Source organism: Astatotilapia calliptera, chromosome 3, assembly GCF_964374335.1.
Source record: "Astatotilapia calliptera chromosome 3, fAstCal68.1, whole genome shotgun sequence".
NCBI classification, from domain to species: domain Eukaryota; kingdom Metazoa; phylum Chordata; class Actinopteri; order Cichliformes; family Cichlidae; genus Astatotilapia; species Astatotilapia calliptera.
Window position 1 is genome coordinate 19,355,027 of NC_137424.1, and position 26,454 is coordinate 19,381,480.

Below are 26,454 nucleotides of genomic sequence, written 5' to 3' on the forward strand. Positions count from 1 at the left end.
AAATTATTTACTAGGACTCACCTGTCATGTGACTCAGAGTGCAAATTCCACCAGTGTCGTTTTCCATCAAACACTCATTAAAACAGCAACGTCAAGTTAGTGCACTCATCCCCAGGGGGAGGGCGGGGTCACACATTGAAACAGACTGGCACGCAGAGGTGCAAGGCAGACCAGATGGAGAAATTTTGCTTTCACACTTTGTGACTCATTCAGTTATTTGTGGTGAATGAAATATGGTTTCAACCACGTTTAAGCACCACATCTAAAATTCAAGCACTATTCAAACCTTGAAAAGACAATATTTAAATTCAAGCCTTTTTTAATGATTTCAAGCACCCATACAAACCCTGCATATGAAAAAGCCAGAAATCCAGAAAGATGGCCAAATGAAACCAAATGTCTATGATCACAAGAAAACTACATCAGTAGAGTTGTCAAGTAGTCACAATATGAAAAGTCCTCACCTTAGCCTCCTTTTTACAGAGCAGCATGACTTGTCCCAAGTGTCCTGCAGCAGCTGAGAAGCAGAGGGGGCTCATGCCGTTTTCTGAAACAACATCCACGCTGGCGCCGAACTCGAGCAGCAGTGAGACAATTTCCTGGTGACCGAGGTGACACTGGACGCAAAGCACTGGTGCGTTGTTCAGGACTTCTGTGCGGTAATTCACGTTTGCCCCTCCCAGCATCAGGAGACGGCTTACCTGATCATACAAGCAAAAAAATAAATAAAAAATGCAGAAAGCATTCACGTTTGAATATTTATTTCAAGGTCTTTGCAAAGAAGTGAATTTTTTATCACATGTACTTAAAGGTGAAAGAAATCTGAATTAAAAATAAATGTTATTCTCTTAAGAAGAGATGACTGTTTAACTATTTTACTCTTTATTGGCTAAATTATACACTTAAAAATGTGAACTACCACCCATGTTTGAGCAGCAGAATTGTTTCCATTACTCATTTTATGGCTCATACAGAGATCAAACTTCTTATTCTCATCTTCAGATTTTTCAGACGGCAAATGAAACGGCCACATTCTAGCGAATGCAATTATCAAGTGTGGTATTCGCTTTCATTACGAGTAAATCAATAATAAAGGCCTAGTCAAACAAAACCAAAGAGTGAAATGAGTGTTTGACGACAGGAGATGAAAGTGTGTGTTATTTTCTGGATCCTCTGTAGCATAATTAACCCCCCCACCCCTCCCCCAGAGGAGAGAATAAGGTCATTTTGTAAATGTCTGTTTGACTAATACTACACATTTATACAATAACTCACAAACAGACACCAGGTGATGGAACGCCCTCTGAAACAATAACACTAACGGCAAAGAAGTACGGAGGATAATTTTTCTTCGAGCCAGAATGCATCATGCTGGCAGAACAGCCTTTCCAGGAAAGGCCAAATGATTATCGCCCTTCGAAACACGACTGAAAAGCAGTACACAGGAAGTTGGCTCGTGCGCGAAGCTTATTAACATTTACCTGTCAAATTATAATTGGACACATTAACAATATAAAAGGACAGCGGTTATTAATAAAACATTCTCTGCGTGGAGCAACATTCGGGGATTAAAAGTGTAACTAAAATCTAAAGAAAGTTGCAGTTATTTCTGAGATGCATTTGCTTTAAAATGACCTAACCAGTGTATATGATTATATTACTCCAATGTAACAAAAGGGTTATGAAAATGCTGAAAATTGGATACATATACTGTGTGTTTAATATATAGTGTTTAAAGGTTTCCTATATCCCCTCAAGAAGCTTATACTTTGCATTTCAACAAAAGCAACCTGTTGCATTTAGGCATTTCAGGTTATCAATAATGTGTTTTTTTCATCGTTAGCTAATAAGCCGATTGTTCTGCATTCAACAGACGCGCAGGAGCAAACCTGAAGCAAAGGCTTACCTTGACATTAGGTGTGTAGAGGTTCCTCAGGGAGGCCAGGGCTGCAGAAAGGCCGTCAGTGCTGCAGTTTATCCACAGAGCCTGAAGGACACTGGATGACACGCCTGTCTTCTTGCTCAGACCCTGCACGCACGCCGATGCATAAATGCATGAGTAAATACACAAACACACATATGTAAAAACCAGCGAATCTGAGGGGCATAAGCTGTCAATGTTGCTTTCCACATCCCACGGCTTATCCTCTGGTGAACCATTGTCACAGTGCATAAATCAAGAGAAAGTGAACACCAAGAAATTCCTGCAAGGGATGGATTTCAAATAAAGATGAATGCATAGACCACGTAGGTTCCACATCTATACCTTGAAGATGTGTGCTTTGAGTATGTGGTGTCCCAGCTCCATTGTCTGCTGCCGATTCAGTTTCCCCTCTTGGCGCGATAACATGAAAGCCATGAGAGCGTGACCGGTCCTGGGTTAGAAAACAAGGGAACAGATAGGATACTCAGTCGTCAACAGTAGGAATGATTGTTCCTCTGCTTCAAACGACATGAAAGTACTGATTCATTCTGCTGATGACGAGGAGCCTGGCACTGTCATGGAGAACTATTGTATTCTGGAGCTAGTGTGAATAAGCTAAAAATGTTTGGCAATGACCCTCTGAACAACAGGGGGGAAGAGTGTCACTGAGGCACTAATTAATGCAGAACTTCATTAAAAAGGCATGCATGATTGTGAATCCCTTTGATCTGGATAAAAATCCTCTCTAGTTGTGCCCAGGCACAAACAGAGAGGCAGTGCAGGAGGCTTTTGTCTCTCTGTGCATCTCCTGCGCCAGACTACAAGCCTTTGTTTTTTTAATGATGGAGCTGGAAGGCTGTGAATGACCAGAATACGAAGCTCAGCTCTCGTCCGTTTGGAGGCATCGCCGTGTGAGCAGAGGTGAGCAACAGGGAGGAAAAAAGTGACATCATTCAATTTATGAAGTGTGAATGACTGAAATCTCTCATTTGCGTGTGGCTCCAGCATTTCAATTAGGTAAGCACTGCAAGTACTGCTAAAAGAGATAAGCCTGCCTCGCATTGCAACATGCAATATCTGCAAAATGCATAGGTCAGTACCCCCCCTCCCTCACAAAAAGCACTATTTATTAAAACAGGGCAAATCAGTGTGAGGCTGCAAGACAACAAAAAAAAAAAAGCACTGATCAGGAGTCAAAAGTTGTGCGGGTGATCTACTAACAAAGCACAAATTCATGAGCACAGACGCAGCAGTTCATTTTACCGATGACCAATGCAAGCTGCCAACAGCAGCGCAAATTAGTGGGTTGCAAACAAGCAGATGAGGGAGCGAGTAATCCACTAACAACGCTGGTGCGGCTTGTTATTTGAAATTTGACAATTATAATACGGTACCAGCACATGTGAACAATTCAGACCGGGGAGAGGCAGTGGAAGGAGAATCGATGTGTTTGATATGAGGGTGAAGTCTGCAGTCAGGCATCTGAACTCGGATGAATCCTGACAGCTCCAAAAGAGCACAGGATTTATCTGCAGAGGTGCTGCTTTATTACAAACAGCTTCACTGTATCAAAGGTGCATTCTGAGATGACCTTTTGAATGTGCTGTACGTCGCAAACAGGCCTTGTGCTAATGAATTTAGTGCTGTGATGTGTCTGTAAATGCTCACATCATCACATCACTTCACACTCAATTTTTTTTCTGCATGCCGTGTGTATTTTTTCCGAGACAAAGGAAAGACTTTGGCATGCAACAAGCTGACACCAACAAACAGGACTTCAGGGAGTCTAATGTTTCTGCAAAATCTCAAATTACATTCAGTGAAGCCTGAATGTCATTGTTGCAAGATTCGAGCATTAATCTAACATGCTTCACTTCCACAGCTGTATTCTCACATTCTCACAAATGTTATGCAATGGAGTCATTATGCAAGAGAAGACGACTCGAAGAAGTGAAACAGCCTGCTTGAAATCTGATCTATGATGTTGCAGGGCTGCGTATGCAAACTGCTGACTAAAGGGGTTTATTTACAAATGGAAGCTTTGGTGCAGTCTGCAGTGTTTATTATGGACCGATTTCTGCGCAGATATGTGAAGAAAAACACTGAATTACTGCCTCTAATACATCCAGAGCCAGCTATTCTCCCCTTCTGCAGACATATCCCACGTTAAATTCTGCTCTCCTGCATTAAAATTGAGGACCGGAAATAAGCAGGACACTGCTTTAAACATTTTAGGTAAGAACTTTGTGACAACCGACAGGATGGACACCAAATTTAGGCATGATTAAAGCTGTCAGAGACCTAAAACAACTAATTCAGAAGCACTCTGAGATGCAAAACTTCATTCACATGAAGACACGTTTATCATATTATTCTGCAGCATTAGTTGTACTTTTCTTACTGTCCTACATGCCTATTTGTGCAATTCAAGAACCTTTTCTAAATGCATTACTGAAACATACGCAAACTCTAAATGCATTACAGAAGCCTGCAAACCAAATTGAGAGCTGCGAAGTTATTGCATTAGCAGAAAACTGACCTGGGGTCACAAAGGAAGTCCGTACTCTCTCCATCAGCTCTCCACACCAGCCACTCTCTGAAGGAAGGGTGACAAAACATGCGCGTCTTGTCCCTCCGTTTGATGAGAAAGCACGAGAGCAGCTCCATGCGTTGCTGAAAGTCCTCCCATTGTAGCTCCCCCTGGACGAACCCCGCGTTGATGGCGTTGAACAGCTGCTCGTCAGTCAGGGGGTGCAGCGAGGCGAGCGATACGTTGAGGATCGGCAGTGAGCGCTCAAAGGCTGAATTGGTCATGAATTTCATGTTACACTGTAACTGGTACAGTTCTGCCAGTGAAACAGGCACGACTTTGTAACTGGCACTTTTGATCACGAGGTGGCCTCTTTCAAACAGATCCAGGGTGAGTTTGAGATACAGGTAGGACCCTTGGCTGCGGGAGATCAGGTGGCTACTTAGCTTGCCGACTGTGATAGGATCGGCCTTGCCGTTCAGGCTAATATTGTTCATGATGTCCTTGCTGCCGTTGATACGATACTGGATATATGCGTTGAGGTCATTGCTGATCTCTTTGTTGTCAGAAAAGTCATCCAGGGAGATTTTGGAGAAGGGCAGGAGGCTGGTGATCTCCTATTGAAGACAAGATAAAGACAGAGCGTGACATAAAAACATACATCTGAGCTTCAATGTACTATTAAAGTGTCAATGCATGAAAAAAAGTAATTTGGTGCAGTGTTTGCATTACAGACACAGCTGTATTACTCAATACCACAGCCAATAAATAAATAATTTAATTAATTAAAAGCAAAAATATTCTTTGCATCCTGAGCTGCCATTAAGAAAAACAAAATCTGCCTGTGTACGTGTATTATCAGAAGAGTTTCTTTGAGCAGTGGGGAAGCAAGCATGCTGAGCTATCAGGCCAAAGCAGACACTTGTTACTGTTCAAAATGTGGCTGTGAGGAAAACAGGAGTGGGGAAACTGAGTATTAAGAGGCAGGGGATGGATGGGATGGTAGCTAGCGGGCAAGCAGAGGTCTGAACTAGGGCTCACATTTCAATCTGTGTCCCAGGGGTTGGAGAAATCAATGCACCTTAATCCTCCAATCCTCTGCCTGTCTGAGGCTAGAGAAACATTGCCTCCGCAAGATAACATTTTTCCTCTCCCTCATCATGAGAAGGCAGTGCAAACAGACAAACACACACAAGCACATGTATGCACACGCTCAATAAAACATACCGAACACAATCCACAAGATTGGGGGGAGGGGATGCAAACAACACCTCAGAGATTGTCCAGATATTAGTCTAGCAGGCAAGGGCCAATATATCGAACCCTTCCTCCGAGGTGAGATGCTATTTGTCTGTTCAAAGCACAAAACAATAGCGTGACAATTTCATCTCTATGCACAACTCTGATTCTGTCTGCAAATAAGAAACATTTCATGCCTTCATATTTTCTTGTCTTAACAATGCTATCTTGATTATTCTTCCATGATTCATTTTTGCTATGCCCCGAGTTAGTCGGGCAGTAAAGCAGATAAGCTTTATTTATTCACTGAGGGGTTTTTTGCAAGAGACACCTGAGTACAAGCGACAAGTACAAATGTACACGCATAATATTACAAGTATGAAGTGATAATGCTTTAAAGTCGATCATTTAGTGCTTCCAATTTCAAGCTAAATTGCAGCTTATACAAACACTAAGCTGCAGAGTTTCTGAACTTGTAGCCGAAAGCTTAGATAGCAAAGCCATACACACACAGACGCAGGTTTACCGATGGCTTTTGCATATTAATGATGGCCAAATGGTTCAGATAACTTACAAAGCCGAATGTAACCACTGTCTGCACTGAATGGCAATGCTGCTGACTGCTGTGTCCAGAGCTTTAATGTTAGGGGAAACGGTATGAGAATACAGCATGGAGCGTACAGTTTGTGCTTTTGATCTTTTGTAGGAACTTGCTCTAAAAACTTTTGAAGGAAGTAGGAACCATCATCATTAGCTCATATTTCAGTTTCAAGAACCTTTGAGTAATGCAAGTGTATGGTCATTATAGTCTATTGCATGGAGCAGGACTGACAACCATCATGTCCAAACAACATTTTATATACATTTTCTTTATTTACTGTATTTATTTCTCTATTTATTTTATTTTGAATGCTGTGCATGGTCCAGTTATCGTAGAATATCTTCAGTTTATCATTAATTCTGTTATTAAGCATTGTGCTGTCGTTATGTGTCATGGCATGTGGTTGTACGCAGCCCTGTTTGTTCATTGTTTTCATTTTGAATTCTGCTCTTGTAATATTTCTCATCACGTCCCACCGGACATAGAGAATTCAATTTTGGAATTTCTTTGTGATTTTGCAACCATTTCCTGCATCTTACCCAAATATGTGGACTCGTAGCCCCCCCCCCCCCCCCCAAAATAAACAATAAGAAGAGAGGACATACAGGGTTTTTCTGCAAAAGACTGCCAACTCTCTTAAAAACTATTTAACTGACTTCTGTTACATTTTTGGAAAATTAGACATTTTCAGTCAGTGACTAACAGCCTTTCCATTGCACTTAAAGGGAACTTACTGAACATCATAGGAGCCTGATTTACAAAAACATTGTCAAACCGACTCCGAGGTTTTCACATGCGGAGTCGTCATATAGCTCCCATTAAAACAACAGTGCCATTTCATTCATTACTGCAGACAACTGCTAAGTGGTTACAGTGGGAATGTGAACAAAACAGAAATATAACAAGAAAAATATGATTACAAGAAAGTAAAAGACACATATGGCATGGTTAACAATGTGCTATCCTTTGCCACAGACCAGCATGTGCACAGGATTCACTAACAGAGGTTATAAAAAAAAACAGCTACTGTTACATATGCCTTAAACCACACGTTTCCTTTCCAGCACAGTTGTTACTATGAAATCTACCACACGGACAACAAAAACACATCTCCGATAACCGACTGCAACCTTGTTGTTGTTGCTGTTCTTGCTTTGCCAGCCTCCAGGTGGCTAAAAACGTCACCCTAGCAAATTCACACAAACAGTAACTCCCTCTCATTAAACACTGTTTCACTTTGTCAGAAGACATTACAACACATATGTTGCAGTGTTCTGCTTATGGATGGATGGATGGATGGATGTTGCAGTGTAGTCGAAATGTATTACTTTAAGTGCAGTCACCTGGAACATCTTTCCACGTCAAAAAACCAATTCTAATGCATTAATAGAAGAGCATAAGAGGTGAATACAAAATATCAGCGCTACAATATATTGATTCACCACACTGACAGGGCCTTGCCTGAATTCTTAATAGCTAGGCTGAATTCACTATATAGTACAGCCCACACTGATGGACAACACTCGACCCTGGCTTCTGACTGAGCAATAATAACTCAAATTCCAGATGTCAATCAAAAACCACATTATTATCCAAGGCTCAGTGCTTTCTTTTTTCCCCCAGCAAGGAAAATAAGTTTTCATGTAGTTCATCAGTAGTGTCAAAGCCTCAGTTGTCAGCAGCGTGAATTTAATCCAAGTCCATAGCATTTCTGGAACTGGTCAACCTAGTGTCAGCTCAAAGTGACTGACTCATCTCTCTCCTGCCCTGCAGGTCATGTGTCTCAATTCTTTCCTGAATGTTGCTGGATATGCCTGACTCTGTAAAGAGTAGAATAACAAGCGGGAGCAGCTCAGGAAACACTTGTCAAAATGTAAAAATGTGCAGGGTCTGGTGACAGTGAGTGAGTGCCTAGAGAGGTGACGGCATGTCCAGCTAGACATTTGTTAAAATGAGAGAATTTTGATTCATTTCTTTTCTAGGGTTGCCACAGTGTTAGATTTTCCGATTTAGGATATGAAATGTTCTGGTCAACAAATCAATAAATGTGTTTTACAGTGTTTTATGGATTGGGAAACAGGGCCAGTGTGAACTGTAAGTGCAGGAGGACTGTTGGCTACAACCGGCATACTTTTTTTTCCTGCACTATAAGCCGCACTTAAAATCCTTTAATTTTCTCAAAAATCGACAGCGTTGATGCTTTATCAGGTGTAACTATTAAGTTCAACATCCAAGCATCCATGAAAACAAAATTTATTAAATTTAACGGAGTTAGAAGTTAGCTCACTAGTTCCACCTAAACATGATATACATGACTAAGAGATTTCTGAAAAAATTTAAATGTACAGCTCTGCCGTCCCTTTCGACATAAATGAAGACAGAAAACTAAACAGCAGTGACATTTATAGGGTTACTGAAGCTTGGCTAGCTGGTATAAAATGATATGCTAGCGACACAGCTATGTTAGCATAACATAAACACAGTGAAGCTAGAGGATGAAGGCTAACTTTTTTTCACTCATAAAAGTTAATGTGAGGGTTCCCGAGGGTTAGGGACAAATGCAATCGCATGGCGGGATGCTGTAAACGGACCAAACTTCAATCAGGAGAACAACTGAGGTAATCCATCCACAATACAAAGGTTAGTCATTAATATGCTGCAACAACATGGGAATAGAGCAGCTGCAAGAGAATTCAGCATTTATGAATCAATGTGGATTGGAGGAAGCAAGAAAAATGAGTTGACTTATCTGACTGTTTTGTTTCGCTTAATGCGCCTTATAATCCGGTGCGCCTTATGGTCCGAAAAATACAGTATATTAAGTAAGTGAAAACTAGCACTAATAACATTAAAATATATTAAAAGGTAAGACTGTAAAAGCACTTAGTTAAAGATGCTTAGTTAAACCAGCCTGTGCAAATTTCATTCAATTTGTATAAAAAAATATAACAACAGAAGTCTTGAGTGTTCAAACTTTTTGATAAGCTTCAGCTCAGAGCGCTTGGAAAGCAGATAGTAGAGGATAAGAGCAGACACGAAACTGGTAATTAAGTTAAGAATCAAGCCCTTAACAGCTTGCCTGTATCCAGTACTTCACTCAACAGTGTAACAGCCAAACTGCACCTGTGTGAGTTCATTGTGGGAAGCGAGTCTCTGAGTGTGTGAGAGAAGCAGCTGCAGCAACAGAAGAGTGAATGCCATTAGCAGTAGTTACTTTAATCAGCCGTAAAGTGTGCGGATAAGCAGAGTAGTTACCGAGAGGGAAGAAAGAGTGATAAACTTTTTAAAACTAAAACTCATCACCAGTATAATGTGACATCTGTAATTCTGACTCGAGGTGATTATAACAGTGAATATTTTGTCATCTGAGTGAACTCAGAGCCATGCTTTATAAGTTCTTTCTTACCACCAAGTTGATTCGAACAGTGACAACCAGTTTTAGCCAGGAGGGGAACTTGGCAATGATTTTTGTGATGAAGGATGCAATGGTGTCTCCATAGTCTGGTTTGTGGAACTCCGCTTCATTCAGCCCGTCTATTAAGATTATGTAATCTTCCTCTGGAATCCTTCGCTCTGCAAAGACATTTACAAATAAATTAATATTAAAATACTATGAAATGAGATTAGTGGTCTCATACACGATGAAAATGAAATAGTGCAATATACAACTACAGTGTTTTACCTTTCTGAAGGTTGGCCAACGGTTCCAGGACTCCTCTCCGGAAAGCAGCCATGGGGTCTTGGACACAGGAGCGCAGACTGAGCATGCTCTGGAGGTGGGGCTCTTTCAGCAACAGCTCCCGGTACGCACTCAGTTGATGAGCTCTGCACAGAAGGGCTGCGATGCTGTGCACAAATTCTGGGACCAAGCAAGTGTACGTGTTATCTGCCTGGCAATAATGATAAGCCACCACCTGGAAGACAAAAGGAACGAGAACAAACGCGAGTGAAGCCATTGCTTTTTGAGAATCAGGAAGAATTAAAAATATGATTCACTGACTGATGGGTACATTTGATAACTTTAAAGCGTTTACAAACACCAACATCTCTGGTGACTGAAAAACTACCATGACAAAGTAAGTAAGTGAGGCTTTTGATACCAACAAGCCTCCATAAAACTACATATTATCTCTACAATGTCAAAGACATGATTTTATCCTTTCATTATTTCACACAGAAGGGATGATGAAGAGATTGGGCAACGGATGAAAAGCTATAAAAAGAAGTGAGTAGATCCCAGGTGGATATCTAAAGGTAGAATCTTCTGTACCTGAGCAGGTTTCCGCAGCATTCAAAGGAGGTCTGATTTAAAAGGAAAATGTAGGGACAGAGGTGGAGAAGAAGGAAGATGACTGTACTAATTACAGTCCAACCTGGAGGAGCTGACACACTTCCAGGCCCACAGGAGGAGGAGCAGGTGATCGGTTCCTCTGACGGCTCAACCTCAGCTGTTGCTGTTTAGTTCTCCACAGAAAACCGATGACCAGCTTCTAGAAAAATGACTAAAGCCTCAAGATATGAGACTTTTTTTTTTTAACATTTAGCATCAATAAATGTTTTGGACCCAAACTTCTCCCCACAGCACAGATCTAAATGCATATTTATGGTTCTTTCTTTTTCAAATAATAACATATAACTCACATGCCAATAAAGGCACAATTAAAGCTAGCGCAAATTAGAAAAGAGGGAGGTAAGATTTTAAAAATTATAGCTGAACTCCCTGGATGTATATAACCCATCTTTAGTAAGGAAAACATGTGACATCCAGTCAGAAGATGGACCAACTGAAACAATAACACAACCACTGATTCACATCTTCTCCAGAAACTGTCAAAAATCACGACCACCAGAATTTTTCTCTGATGTTATGCTTTACCCTAAAAGCAGCAAACGTCTGAGAGAAGTCCGAACACTCCTTTCTGTCATTTTTGCGTCACGCGTTTTTTGAGCTTCATCACAAATGTGACATAACAAAGAGGGAAACTGATATATTGAATGCCTATTATTGTACAAAGTCAAGTAACCTGCTGTGTGCATGAACACAACTCTTAATAAGCCCCCTACTGCAGTGATGATTTAATTTAGCATACAAGTCACGCAGACTACCGCCTCATCAATGAGCAATACGAATCTCGACACACGATGATGCAAGGCTCTGCAGTCAAACCTCGGTAGCTCATCTGCTGGCAAAACAATAAATGCATTTTCAGAAATGTTACCTAAAGGCACGTCTCGATAATAAGAATAAAGCAGAAAGGGTAGTAGCCTCAGTGCTCCTGTTATGAGACCACTTTTAAATCAATGATTAAAAAAGCACTGGCAGAATCTGACAGAAGCTGCTCAGCGTTGCATCACACATCACAGGAACAGAGCCCCTGTGAAGGCGCCTATTGGAAACACTTTTCACCATAATTGGCTCAAGAGATACTGCTTGAGTTTCACAGACATTTACATGAAGCTCACTGCATTACCCTAGCTGTCTGGTGCATGAACTGTCCCCTTTGACAGGGTCACTAATTAGGAGGCCTCCCTGACAGGATAAGAGTATTAAATTCTAAAGGTGTTAGAAGGACAACAGGTTGTAATCAGTACCATTAAACGCAGCAGAATCAGTAGGAGACGTCACATCCACTGAGAAAGTCCTTCACAAAGCTGCCACCTATTAAATTACCTTACAACCTACCATCACAGCACTATTCAAACTCAACTGACTACAACAGTGGATCACAAATCTTCTCTGAATCCCGGTGGCCCCCAATCATCTTTATTAGACCTGCTACAAGGCAATAGCAGTGCCAAAGTCATCAAATGGTGCTTTTAGCAAGCAGTATTTCCAAAATGTAGTGAACGTGCACCTGCTATGTGACTGAACCCTCAGCAACACAAGAAGAGGTGGTGCGAGTAAAGATGCGGGAGTGAAAAATCGACAGAGAAATTTCAGTGGAAACAGAGCGAACAATTCCAAAACTAAAATAAAAGAGTCGTAGGCAAAAACCGCACACTGCTTAGTCGGCGTGCATCGAGAGAGGAACATTTTAAAGTGAAACATCGAGGACTTGTCTGTCCACTTCACAAGTCTGAAAGAGAAAGATGTGCAGAAATATGCTCAGTGTCTGGTATGCATGTTTGGGGGGGGGGGGGGGGGGGGGTTTCGGTCACAGACAAGTGGTTAACAATGTTACTGACGGTGTGGGGGAGTAACAGAACACATGTAAAGCTGTTACCGTGCAGTACTTTATATCTTGTGAAAAATGTTGACAAGCTTATACAAGAAAACACTTAATCTTCTGCTCAACAGCGCTGACACGTAAACTTCCCAGAGAGGCAGTATTTAGACTTTATTTTGCGATCCTTGTAACGCCAGAAAAATCAACAGATGGAATATTCATCTGTCAAAAAAGTAAGCACTGTCCTCAGTAGTCAGTGTTGCTCCGCTTCATGGAATTTTGAGGATCCTTATCATGTTCAAACATCCCAGTTCAACACTTGAACAGGCGGCCTTACAATATATTTAAGCACCTATTTGAAGTTGACACAGGAACGGATACCAACCAGTAATTAAGCAGTAGTAGTGCCATACATGTCGGTATAACTGATAGCCGCCTAGATAAATGGTGTTGCTATTTGAAACGTGTGTTGATGTTTGTAAATTCCTAAATGACGTCTAATATTGATGAAGCTGGCTCTGTTTGACGTTGGTGTGTGTTTACATTCTGTGCTCTCAGGTCATGGCTGACAGGGCTCGCTGTGGGTTGTTGCTCCCTGAGGAGGTTCTAATCACTGACTAGTAAACTGCAACCTACCCTTATTGTTATGTATAATTTTATGCATCATTCAACAGAATATATCACAATTATCTGTGGTCACTATTAAAGAGGAGTTTTCAGAAGTCAGACTGAAGCTGTTGTAGAAGTACTTGGTAAAACCTGAGATGCTTTTTGGTCGATTTTCCTTCTTTTTCCTTTTTCTTTTTTTTTTTTTTTTAAAAGAAAGGAAGAAACAACAAATCCATCCATCAAAAACAAAAAATAATCTACTCACTGTTGAAAATTGTTAAAATTACTTTTTTTGATCCAGTGCACACACCAAACATTTTTTCCCTGAGTAAACACCACCATAACTAGTGCAATCTTTTTTCAGCTTCTTTGATTCCTGCTTCTTTGTTACTGTGAGCTCTCTTAGATGTTGAAAGGCGCACCTTTGCAGCCAGGCGTTTGACAGCCTCCTCCCTGTGCCGCTGCATCTCGGGAGTTCCTGGGCAACTGCTGGTCCTCAGTGTGTTGGCAGCACTGGATGGTGGAGTGGGCTGTGGAGGCTGGCTGAGAGGAAGTTCTGTGCTTTGTCCTGGGCCAGCTGGAAGACATGCACATGGTCACCAATATATAAAGTTATTACATTAATATAAACTAACATCTCTCTATATATGTATATGCTAGCATTAATAACATTAGTTGTGTGTGAGGGCATTCTTTTGTAAGGTAAATGTAATATTAGTCAACTTGATTTTATATTGCCAACGAATATATAATTACTTCCCTCCCACACTTTGCAAGCTAATGTTGAAATGAAATTATAATAACATTAGCTAAACACGAGCAGTTAATGTAGTGCTCACATCCAAAGGCAAATACTAAAACTAATTACTTTTCGGGGAGGCGCTGGGACTGTTGGAGGCGATCTGACGCATGCGTCCTCCATGGCAGCTCAGCGCCACAAGTCGGGAGATGATGGCCGTCTTCCCATACCCCACGCTGCCCACCACCACAGCACCGTGGTTCTCTGTGGACTCGCCGGCCTTCAGGACATCTTCCAGATGCTGAAAGAGCCAATCTCGGCCCACAAACACAGAATCTGTGGTGATGCTGGGAACCTCGAACAGCAAAGGTTTGAGCATGATGTCCACGGGTTTGTAGGGAGCAAAACGCGCTGAAGGAAACGGGAAAAGAAATGAAACAGATTAAAATTGTTTACACTACTTCTATTTTTTTTCCCCATGTCTCCGGGAAGTTAACAAATGATTACTTCTTTTAAATGCTGGAAACTTTACTGTAATAAATCGTTTTCCGTTGCAGTTAACCTACAAACATGCTTTGAGCATCTCCCGCATTCTTCTTCCCAGAAGGAGCCACATACATGAAAAACCCTGAACACTGTAGAGGATACATTTTCAATTAAGTGGAATCAGAGTGAAGACCTGAAAGAGGACTCTTATCTGGTCTACTTCAGCACTAATTAGATCTCAGAACACTTGTTAACTAACATCACTAAATGACTGCTACCTTTAGTGCTAATGCACCTTTCAACATTACAACTATCACTGCTGTTAGCTGCTAGTGTTTTCACCTTGCGAGTTTGCCTGTGTTCACAAAAGCCTATTGTAATTGGAGGGGCAGTTGAGAGTGTTTATATTGGCAGGTGTAGGTCTGTTTATGTTTCTAGTGCCCTACAATGAAACCAAAAAGCGAACGAGCTGGTTCTGAGACACTTGAAATCATCACCACCTTCTACTATACCAGCAAAATAAGTACAGTGTTTGAAAAACTCTAACTTGAGCAAAAGGAGTATCGACGGGAACTAGAAAAAGAGTTATCTTTTATTAACCTCTCTTTATTGGATCCCCTTAGATTTCAAATCCATCTTCTTGAATATAAAGCCCCTAATGACCATGACTTGCTTTTTCAGTATCCTAAGCCGGAATGACAAGCAGAGGCTAAAGCTGCTTCGCTCCTGTGGAACCAGCTGGCTGTTTAGGGTTGGGAGCCAAACCCAATCTCTAATTTTAAGATTAGCCTCAAAACCTTTCATAGATTTATAGTTAAAGCTCGCTCAGCTAACGTCTGAATCACCCCTTACTTATTATGCTGCGACAGGCCTTTGCTTTCAGGAGGCCTCACATGGTGCACCGACATCCTCACCTCTTCTCCATTTCATTGTTCATGCATGTCAGTTTGTGTATTCTCTCTCCCACAGTTGAAGCTTTTCTCCTTCTCATCTTTTTTCCCCCTTTCTTTTCACTCTCCTCTCATGGCAATCAAACGAGTGCTGCTCATCCCGAGTCTAGTTCTGTCGGAGGGTTCGCCCAGTCAAAAAGGAAGTCACTAAATGTTGCTCAAATCAGAACTGTAAGGTCCTCAGCGTACTAGGTTGAGTTTCCTAAGATGGCACATGTTGGGATTTTTGCAATATATGAATACAACTGCAATGAACTGCACTGAAATGTTGACCTACTGTTGCAAAATTTAGGTAAAGGTGGTGCCATCACACCCAAATCTGAAAAACAAATACCATAAATCATATAGATAGGGCTGGATCAGCTGACCCTGAATCCTCCCTTAGGTATGCTGCAATAGGTGTAGGCTGCTGGGGGATTCCCATGATGCATTGAATATTTCTTCTTCAGTCACCTTTCTCCCTCAAGATGTGTTAATAGACCTCTCTGCACTGAATCATACTTGTTATTAATCTCTGGCTCTCTTCAACAGCATGTATGTTATCCTGTCTTCCTTCTCTCTCTCCAACCGGTTGCTACAGATGGCCGCCCCTCCCTGAGCCTGGTTCTGCCAGAGGTTTGTTCCTGATAAAAGGGAGTTTTTCCTTCCCACTATTTCCAAAGTGCTTGCTCATAGAGGGTCATATGATTGTTGGGTTTTCATCTGTATGCGTTATTGTAGGGTCTACCTTACAGTATAAAGTGCCTTGATGCGACTGTTGTTGTGATTTGGCGCTGCATAAATAATACTGAATTGAGTTGAACTGAATCTCCCATAAAATTTATAGAAAAGAATCCAATTGTTTAAGATTGTTGCGTATGTACGAATTCATGTAGAAAAAACCTGCTCAGAACCACTGACCATATGCTTATGTATCAGCTTCATGTTTGAGACTGAGTGAAAATGAAAGAGGACATTTTCAAAAGGAAGACTAAATAGTCTGAGTATATATCCAGTGATGACTTATTCAGTAATTCATGTTCCCATGAAATATTTAATCTGCAGGATCTCTCAGAGGATTCAAAACACATAACCAAGATAAAAGTTAGCTGGGAAAAAAGGCATGATTTAAAAGCCAAAAAAAGGCTTTTGAGGATAATGTTAATACCCATAAGTGCTGCATTGTTTACATTGCAGTGTTCAAGTATTTGCACAGTTTTGTTGTTGGCTCTGCACTCAGACGTGGTACTTTGGAAACTTCAGAACTACCGTTGGCTGCCTATTAACTTCAGGGTTTTTCAGAGTCATACCACATAACATTATCCTATGTACTGCGATATTTTACACGTTTATTTTACAAATATCTCCCCTGAGTGCCTACAGCAGTAGTATGAATAGCCCAGTCACCTTTAGCGTCCTGAGGGGGCCTTCCTCCTGTATTATGCCAGGGTAGGCGAATGGATGTCCGGAGGGGGGTATTGCGCTGTTCATCAAGAAAGCTCAGGTCTTCAAGCTTTGTGGAACTGGTGGCTGTAGACAAGAGAGAAGACATACACACACACACACAAAGAGTGAAGCTGACAGTCTAGTACCTCCCGAGTACATTTGTCATCACAACTATAAAGAGAAAGACAGAAACACACACTAGAGTAAAACCTTGTGGCACTTATGCCATGTCTGAGGGTGGATGAGTGAGGAAAGAACAAAGCCAGTGCGCTCTGACATTTGCAGGGGCAGTGTGAGCAGCTACCAGCATATACTGTGGCAGGAAGAATAGCAGTATTCTAAAGTCAAGAGCAATATGCACCGATTCTCTTTGATTTGAGCTGACAGCTGGACACGATATAGCAATGAGAGGTCCATCCCCACAAGCACGCCTGCTAGGCTGTACGGAGAGGGCAGATTACCTTTACCTTTCATAAAACTACAACGAGTTATAGAAATGCTTCACCGCGGGTTTGGCACTCATCACTGTCAATCTACAGGACGCACAGGTGTAATCTCAGGACTTTTGTGTACTACAAACTACAATATCTGTAAGTCATTTGACGTGAAATGAAATAATAAAATTAATTAAAACCAGATCACAACTTGAGTTGTTATGGAGTTCAAATCTACTGAGATTTCATTAGGATTTAGCTTCATTTTGAAGCAGAGAGAGAACAAGTCTCAAAGCAGGCAATGATTTCTATCCCCAAACACAGGATATCTCCTGAAACTACTAGTCTACAGATTAAAACCACTTGATGAGCCAGTGATTACAACTCAGCTTTTAATTTGAAGTCTAAGACACGGTCTGTTAACATAATAAAAATGTGCATTAGTGCGAATGTGCATTAGTGCGGCGAGGCCTCTCCTCCAACTGCTGCTCGTTTTTCAACTATGCTATCGCCGTTGCGATCCACGCTCTCCTGGGCTTAGTGAAGAGCAGAATCAAAGCCTCTCTTCTTCTTCTTTATCAATATCAGCTGGGAAAGACTGTCACTAACGCTCACTTCACTCCCTCACTCGGTCGCTAACTTACTCTCCGGAATGTCCCGCTAATTAAAACCGGTCTGCTGGCAACGGGAACTGAGGAAGCTGCCATCAACGCAACTTTGACTGGAACAGGAGAAGGGCCTGATGTTACTTTTACTGCAGTGCATTGTGCATACACAAACATCTACACTGGATAAAGCTTAAGGAATTGCAAACAAAGAGAAAAGAAAACAATAAAAGCAAACGCGCATGACCTGGAAGACCTTTTGCTGTAAAGCAAATGCCACTTTTCATCAGCTACAACTACTTACATCTAAGACCAAAGCAAGGAAGGATGGTGGGAATTCTCAAAGCCCTCTCTATCTCCCCAGTGACGAGATACTTGGGCAGGCATACAGTCAAGTAGGCAGGGTGTAAACTCACAGCTAAATCTCTGGAGAGTGTTCCCAGTGGACGAGGGCACAAAAGCGATTCCTCCACCCCGGTGCTCCCATGCCGGCACTCTGGCAGCCGAGCCGAGTGCTTGGCTGCTTCCTCTCTAGTGTTCAGTCAGTCACAGCACCCACAGCATTAGGCACTTGCTAAATGAACGCGCTGCCTTCCAACAGAGCATCACCCTCTCTACAATTTTAACACGTATGCGTACATCATCTCTGTCCACATGCTGCACGTACACACATAAATAACTCGGTATGCAAGCAGCAGAGGGGGAAATTGAGAATATTAGAGGAAATATAAACGGAAAACCAAGAGATTCACTTCGCAGTGGTTGATTAAAGTTTGTTATCCAACGGCTGCAGTATTAATCAACAATCCAGACTGCACAGAGATGGGGTTAAAAGAGGGGAATGTGGAAAAAAATGAAGGCGAAAAAGCAGCAGACTCATAAATGAGTGCAACAAAGAGTATCACGTGGATTTTGTGGGAGGTATGGACAAGACTCAAAAGAGAATAAAGAAAAAATCAGCTTTATGCAACAAATCGCCACTAAATCCTCATGCTGACACAGGAGGGCCGCAAGATGTCAGTCTATTTTCCCCCCTTCCTTCTTTGTTTTGCATGGAATAAAAGAAATAGCACAGTAGAGCTTTATTCAACAGACACGTAATACCGAATTTGACTTGCTAAAGGAGCTGCATAGCTGCATAGACTCCTTGATTCACGTCCGTGGCAGACAGCGCACCCAGCACCATAACTACATTTCTCTTTTGTTGAGTCGTTATCAACATTTTTTCCCAAGGCCAAGATTTCCCACACGATTCCTCCTCATCCCTCAAATCCTCCCCTTCATTTCTTCTCCTCTTTTTACTCCCGAGTTCCCTCCTATTCTTCCTCACCTCTACTCATTGATAAAACATACATATGATACCTTGAAGTCTGCACTTGCAGTCACTTTGAAGCTGCACAAATGTGTCAAGACTGTATTCTGATGAAAATGGGATTCTTTTTTCCTCGGGCAGATCTGCCCTTTGAAAACCCCCTGTTCTGTGTTTCCCATGACAGAACAGAGAAGAGGACTGAGCTCCTTTGCTCTAACCACCCCCACCCTCCCTCCCCAACTTGACTCCCTCTCGCCTCCTTACAAGGTGAATCTACTAAAGAGGAGAAGGGAGTCAAATACTCCCTTCACATATCTTCCTGTTTTTATAGTAGCCAGTTACACTTTACCCATTTTGTGATTTTGTATGAATAAATCAGTTCTTGGCTGTTCTCGGCTTATAGCCAATGCAAATACCCATTTTCCTTTTATTTGGTTTGATTTTGCTGGTATAAACACGCCTTAATAGCTTTTCATGACGAACGTTTGAACATTCAGACACAAATGAGAAAATCTGATCCCTCATATCGATAAACGTTGTTTTATTTGCAAAGAGGCTGATATCAGCACGCACTGATGTTTGGTCCATTTGTCTGCCTATTACTCCTAAGACCCGAACTCTTCCACGGCATGCATTTTTAATTTCTCTTTGATATTTGGTCACATTGGGGCCCGATGAATGTAAAAACAAAGAATTACCAGATTTTCTTTTTAACCTTATTTTTGTTTTTTTTGAAAAATAAGAGCCACATATGAGGATATTAGTTTAAAATTTTGAGAGAACAGTAGCAGTATAATGTCCTCATAAGTGGATATCAGGCCCTTGTAGAGCAGAATTGAGTATTTTGGTCTAAATAACCCAAAATGTGATGTGGTAAATATTAAGGGATAATTATTATTGTAATAATTGCATAGCCTTATGCTAAGATCAACAACATTTACTTTAAAAAAAACAAACCACCACTGTAACTGCTCCATAAGCTATTTCATATATATAAATGCCTCTGTGGTTAGCTAACGCTCTGTTCCTTTTAAGATTGGGCATTTGATAAGCCCTAATCTGTCAATGGAGTGCCGAGCACAATTTTAAAAGGGGCTTTCAAACGGATTGATCTGTAACAGATTTTATTTTTCTCCTGCTGTGACAGCTGGACCAAACAATTCTCTGAAAAAAGGGCACGTTAGAAGATGTCTCTGTGACCTTTTCATGCTCGAGAAAATGAATGGGCTTTCTTTCCTCTTTTTGTTTTCATTTTAAACTCTGCACTAAACAGATCAATATATACATGAAGCCAGAAGCAGAAGTGACTCCCGTGTCTACCTGGAGACATCGCACACACTGTTGGCATGTCTTTAAACATGATCACACAGCCTAAAACAATACAATAGACCACATGGTCTCAGAAACTACCGGGAAAGACAGCAAATGAGAGCAAATGAGATAAATCAGTGTGAGATTATTAAATTTAAGGGCTACGCCACTTTATGAGTTTGTAATTACTGTGTGACCTTTGCAAACATCTTTAAATCATAGGTTGTATTTATGTGGAAAAGGTTAAGATGATTTTAGTCGTTCTAATAAAACACAAAAGCATTCAGATGTTACCTCATCAGTGTTTTAGTAGACAAACAACATATCCTCGAATTTGCCTGTCAGCAGTCCACAGTCTTGGCTCCGTTATCATTCGTGAAGAGAGCCCGGCGCACGAGCTTTGCCAGAGGAATGTATGACTTTGGAGTACAAGCGAGCAATGAGTGCGCCATACCTGACTTTGTCTCAAACCACAAAGCTCTGCTGAATAGCTAAACACCACACAAGCATTGTAGCACCATTCCTCCGCCACAGTGACCCTCACTCAAATCTCCCTGTCTGAGAAACCCAACCACAAGCAGCTCAGGCTAAGATTTCAAAACCATGGAATTCCAGTGGCCAACACTAATATGGCCCTTTGACTCTGTAAGCCTTTATAGAGGAAAAAAGAAAAAAGCTCAACTCCAATTACTCAAAATTAGGATTCTTATAAACTGAGTATATCACCTCAGAGAGGAGGTGAAATTCCATCAACAACTCTAGTTTATACAGAAGATCTTACAATAGAGGCGACAGATAGATGTAAATAGTGGATTGCAAATAATAAAACAAAGAAAACACCAGAGCATAGAGTTAATTTACAAGTGCTTATTACTAATCCTGATGCTGAAATTTGACATCAAGTTTAATTTACCACAGCACTGCTTTTTGGTTTGATGGAACTATTTGGGGGAAACAGGGCAGACTGGCTTCACTTTCACAGAAACTGATATAGAGAAGTTCACAAAGCACCTGGAAGCCCGGGAAAAAGCTGTTCCCATTTATTTCAGACTCTTAGTGCATCTTACACCCAATGCACCTGCCACGTTTGTTAGATTTAATGAACAGCTGTTGTAAACATGATTACACGTAGATTATTTCACGTATTAGATCTTTAAATGCAATATTTCGATGCCAGATGAAAATCAGTAACAATTTTAACAACCTTTTAAATCTGCCTCAGCAGCAAACAGTTTCCTTTAGGAGGTGGACAGTAATATACAATCCCTAATATAAAGCTCTGCTAAAGACAAATCTAAATGAATTCATGTTGTTCTTGTAACATTTGTGCAATTTGTCACAGGACATGTTGGCACCAAAAAGTGGCGCTCCCACCAAAACCTAGGGACACCCACGCTACATGCAACATCAAGGCAGTGCAAACGACAGTTCTCAGCAATATGCAGACATTCCTTCTACATAATTACGGAGACTTCAAGAGGCCCAGCAATGCATCTGTTGATCGGCATCAGACAGATGGCCAAAATACACTCTGACACTAAGAAAGTGTGACCTTTGTCCAACAACGAGCCATTTTACAAACAACTGTCTGGTGAGTCTTGATTTCTGCTGTGACACTTGAATGCTTAAGGTGAGAATTTAGCTTAAACAACATGAAAGCATTGATCCATTCTTGGTGGTGGTTCTCTGCACTTTTTAGCCTGTTAGTACCAACTGAACATGGTTTTAAATGCCACAGGCCACCTGGGTATTGTTGCTAACCATGTCGATCCCTTGTGTCCAAAGTGTACTCATCTTCTGTCTATAAAAACGAGTTTACAGTACTCACTCTACCTCCACAGTCACCAGATCTCAATCCAATAGAGCACCTTTGGGATGTAGTGAAACAGGAGATTCACATCATGGATGAGCAGCAACTATATCATGCCATAATTTCTATCACTCTGAGGAATGTTTCCAGCACCTTGTCTTTTTGGTGGAGATAATCATAAGATAAAATTAAAAACTAATAGCAATACTGTAGCATGAAGCAATTATGCCCTAAATGAACTCATGATTATTTGTTTGCTTCTGCCTTTAATCTCTGTGCTCCTATTTAATATCTATCAATAAAATAAAGAGAAATTTATAGATTAACCAGACAGCTCATTATCTCAGATGCTGTTTCACAAACACAGGACAAACAATAGTCACCAAGGTTCTGGCACAGAATGAATGCACTCATGATGAATACATATTATGTTTCGCCGTGGTAGCTTCTTTTCTCTCATTGCTTCTTTAGACTCGTTACTTTTTGGGGGTTTTTACCGAATACAATTTCCTTGAACAGAAGTGCCGTCTCTGCTATGCTGTGACCCCAAGAAAGATTTTACACTGTGTGACGAAACCCTGGGAGAGAGCATCAAGGACGCGATGAGACAATTTCATTTATGGCCTGAACCAATCTAAGGTGCGTGTTCTGCCGGTCTCAGGGGGCAACACTGCATAACTATGACATCAGCCCATAAACTCTGGGAGGACAGACAGACACAAGCACACCGGTGCTCACACGCAAACCAACACACATAAACAGCCAAACATTTTCTGGTCTGTTAAGCTTTATGAGCCACTGTGCGCCTGGACCGTCCAGGTTTATGTCACACACAATAATGATGAGATGTAAAAATGGTACGGACTCTTGGAACAATAGAATCATCAGGGAACAACACATCCAACTGTGGGCTGCAGAAAATATCAAAGCAGTGGCCACTGTGTAAAATACATGCGCAAGCTATGAGCTATGGTATGCAAGGAAATATCAGTACCGTGAGCCTACCATGTACTACTCCTTACTTCTTCTATAGCTTGTCCTCATCCCATCTTACTCCATTACTGCCTTCACAAGTTAAATTGCTTACCTGCTTCTAATTGTAAGGGCCTAGAGTGGACATTACACAGTTGCATTTCTCTGGTATGTTGAATAGGAACTGGGACTAGATTTTATCAAAGAGAGAAAACAGTCTAGAAGTAGACACACGGGAACTGTTACTATATTTCATCAAGAATAAACCCAAGGGAGGCAGGAGTCAAGTATCTGAACTTCAAAACATTGGCAGCTGCTACATACAGACTAAAGAGGTAAAGCAAAACAACATATTCAAGGAAGATTCTAGAGGAAAAAGTCTCATGAGGTCTTTTAAACTTTGAGTCGTCTCTGTCTAGGCCAGGTGTTTGACCTGAGTCACTCATGTTTTTATGCTTCTTTTCACAGCTCAGCCCAGGTTGCCCCTGCTGTGATTTTCCCTCACTGGCAGAATTGTCTGCTTTCAAAATTCAATGTAACAAACATTTCATCTGTGCTCTAAACTGTTTGTCTTTTCTTCTCTTTCTGTTTGCTCCTTTGAGTTGGACTCTAATGTAGTCTCACTCTTTTGTTTCTACAGCCTTACAGTTAACATACCACTCTGGTCCGTCAACGTTTATTCAAGTGTACATTCATTCTATCAACAAGCATGGGCAGCCCTGCTAATTATGGAGTAAAATCATTAGCATAAGCTTGCATTAACATTTGAGCCATAAAATATACTCCTGATTAGTTCAAGATTCACTTACGTGTCAAAATACAGATGCACCGAGTCTATGTCCATGCGGAACATGTACACGGCGGTGCAGGCAAATAGTCGCAATCAAACTTATAGCTACATGCTAATATGTTGCTAGTGTGAAGTATGTCAGGGAAAGCTGGGTATAATTCTTTGTGCCTCTTTGCAATAGCAGAGCACTTTATTTTCAACTAAGTGTGAGAAGATCTTGCAACTTACTGCAGCTTGAGGGAAAGTTTGATCATGTCTTTTGTAATAAAAAATAATATTTTGCATTTGAAAGGTAATTTTTGGGGGGGGGTCCTGCGCATCTCTAGTCAAACCTGTCCAGGGCGTACCCCACTAGGATAAACCCTGAATGGGATAAGGAGTAAAGAAGGGAGGTGGGTGAGTGAGTGGATGATAAAAGCTGTACATGACTCATACTGTCAGCTTAGCTACAAACTGCATTTAGGCAAAATTATATATAGGAAAATGCTAAACGTACTGCTGTTTGATTCACCAAAAATAGGCCGAGGTCAAAAGCAATAAGGTATGAGGAGACCTGGGAATAGTATGGGTGAAAAGACATAAGGGAAAAGGGGGTGAAGGGGGAAATATCAACAACTGTGACAGCTGTGTGGATATGGTAAGCTGAACCACAACAGGGAGGCTCCAGGGCAGGAATGCAGAACAGATCAGCCAGACCGGAGCGTGTGCTTAGGTTTGACATGGCGAGGCAGTGGCGAGCCACACCACACAGCAGCTGTCTAATCCCAAACTTCTGCCTTGATACTCCTGTTCTGAAAAGCACAGTCCGTTCTTTGAACTATTGACTTCTTATTTCTTCTAAACCTACTACAGATGCTCTCACTCTTCGGTGTCTATCACTCGCTTGGATTAAACTGACATGCCACATGTCAGCCTCTGGCACGCCACATGTCAGCCTCTGGCACAGGTCGTATCTCATGGTTACGATCTTGACAGGCAACACAATGCAGTCACAGATGAAAAGTATACAGAGCATTTCCTGTATACTTCTTGAGCTCCAGATGTCAAGACCTCAAAAACCAAGGAGTCTTACCTGCTACAGAGTTTGGCCTCGGCATCATGAGGGAAGCTGATGTCTGTGGCGGGTACGCAATGGGTCCCTCAGGTGAGTGACTTGGAGGGTGTGGTGGCCCTGGAGCACCCGCAGATATGTTAGGGTGCTGCTGGTCTGTCCTGGATGGGGTGTCTGCAGGTGTTGCTGTGGCACTGCTGGAGTCTTCTTCGGCCACAGGAGAGCAGGTGTCCGCCCGCACGCTCTGTGCCAGGCCATGGCGACCGCTGCCTCTTAGGCTGCCATCTTTACTCCACTCCAGGCTGGAGCCGCTGCGGTCATCATTCTCTGAAGAACTAGTGATGGTGGCTGAGAGCAGATTTAAATTTAAAAAAAAAAAAAAAAAAAAAAAAAAGAGAGAGAGAGAGAGAGAGAAGGGATTTTCAGCAAGTGAGGGAGGTGAAATGAGGGGAAGAGGCACAAGATATATCTGAGTAATGGTCTTTATGTGCGATGAACATTTATCCGTCTTAATCTCTAGTGAGACACCGAGCTGTAATGGAACTTTCAGCTTTGAGTGGCTTGGTGGTTTTGCTGATTGCCCTATCAACAGTTCTCAGAAGCTCATTTTATATTTACAGCGATCGTCTTCCTATACTCGTGAAACTCGGAAAGTAATATTGCACAGATTTATAGAACGTAATGTATTGTTATTGTTAAGAATCAGCGTTTGAATGATTTGGAATCATCCAGTGCAAACAGCAACTGCAACTGCAACAACTAGTCGGAGGGGAAAATGCAAAAGAGCAGGAATAACAATATAAAACCAAACATGGACATTTTTTTTTTACCCCTTCAGTTTAGACAGGTGTCTCTTCTAGAAGAAGAACTCCTTTAATCTCCCCTCGAGCCAACACAGCGACCTACCACAATCTTAAAAGCAAAGGAAAGGACTAACTCTCCATGATGACAGGCAGCTGGATACAGGAACATCAGCACTGTTAGTGGACTGGAGCCGGCCAGCCAGCTGGCCATGTTTGCATCACACACTACTAATCTGGATTTCATAATGGCGCAGCACGTTGCATCACCACTAATATTAATACAACAAACACATCTTGGACCCTGTGATTCCTGCGCTGGTTTCCTGGGCAAACATGAAGTCCTCTCATGGCAGCAGTCACGATAAACCCTGCTCGGACCACGGCATTAAAAGTCATCGTGATCTGACTGGCTAAACTACAGGACCTTGCTAAGAAGAATATGTAATTATTTATTCAAGCTTAGTGAAAATTTGAATTTTTATTTTATAAACAACTACATGCAGTCAAGTCCAGGCCCCTCGTGAAGGACCTTCTGAGGGAGCTGTTTCGTAAATGTTAAGACATTGCAAAGTCTCACTAATTCCATCAAGGAGCTTTTAATGCAAAACAAAGCCAAATTAATGTGCTTCTGAAATCAGAGTCAAAGTGAAACTTCAAAGAACAGAGAACATTAATCACAGGCATCAGTCTGACTTG

General features: G+C 41.6%; 1 protein-coding gene across 1 annotated transcript; it reads right to left on the reverse strand.

Annotated features, from left to right (window-relative positions):
• Positions 1-301: 301 nt before the first annotated feature.
• LOC145423008 (protein TANC1-like) lies at positions 302-26,108 on the reverse strand. Its single transcript, XM_080295049.1, has 10 exons — positions 24,977-26,108; positions 16,632-16,754; positions 13,939-14,220; positions 13,493-13,647; positions 9,977-10,208; positions 9,701-9,867; positions 4,464-5,071; positions 2,267-2,375; positions 1,907-2,029; positions 302-701 (listed from the first exon to the last, which is right to left on the reverse strand). The coding sequence occupies exons 1-10, from the start codon at positions 25,002-25,004 to the stop codon at positions 435-437; spliced, it is 2,094 nt and encodes a 697-aa protein (XP_080151175.1). The 5' UTR covers positions 25,005-26,108; the 3' UTR covers positions 302-434.
• Positions 26,109-26,454: the final 346 nt, after the last annotated feature.

What these genes read in the sequence shown, in the direction of transcription:
- LOC145423008 (XM_080295049.1), bottom strand. Translation starts at nt 25,004, where the DNA reads ATGATGCCGAGGCCAAACTCTGTAGCAG. An exon ending in GAGGCCAAACTCTGTAGCAG is followed by an intron (nt 16,755 to 24,976) that starts GTAAGACTCCTT and finishes TCTTGTCTACAG; the next exon opens with CCACCAGTTCCACAAAGCTT. An exon ending in TCCCAGCGCCTCCCCGAAAA is followed by an intron (nt 13,648 to 13,938) that starts GTAATTAGTTTT and finishes CATGTCTTCCAG; the next exon opens with CTGGCCCAGGACAAAGCACA.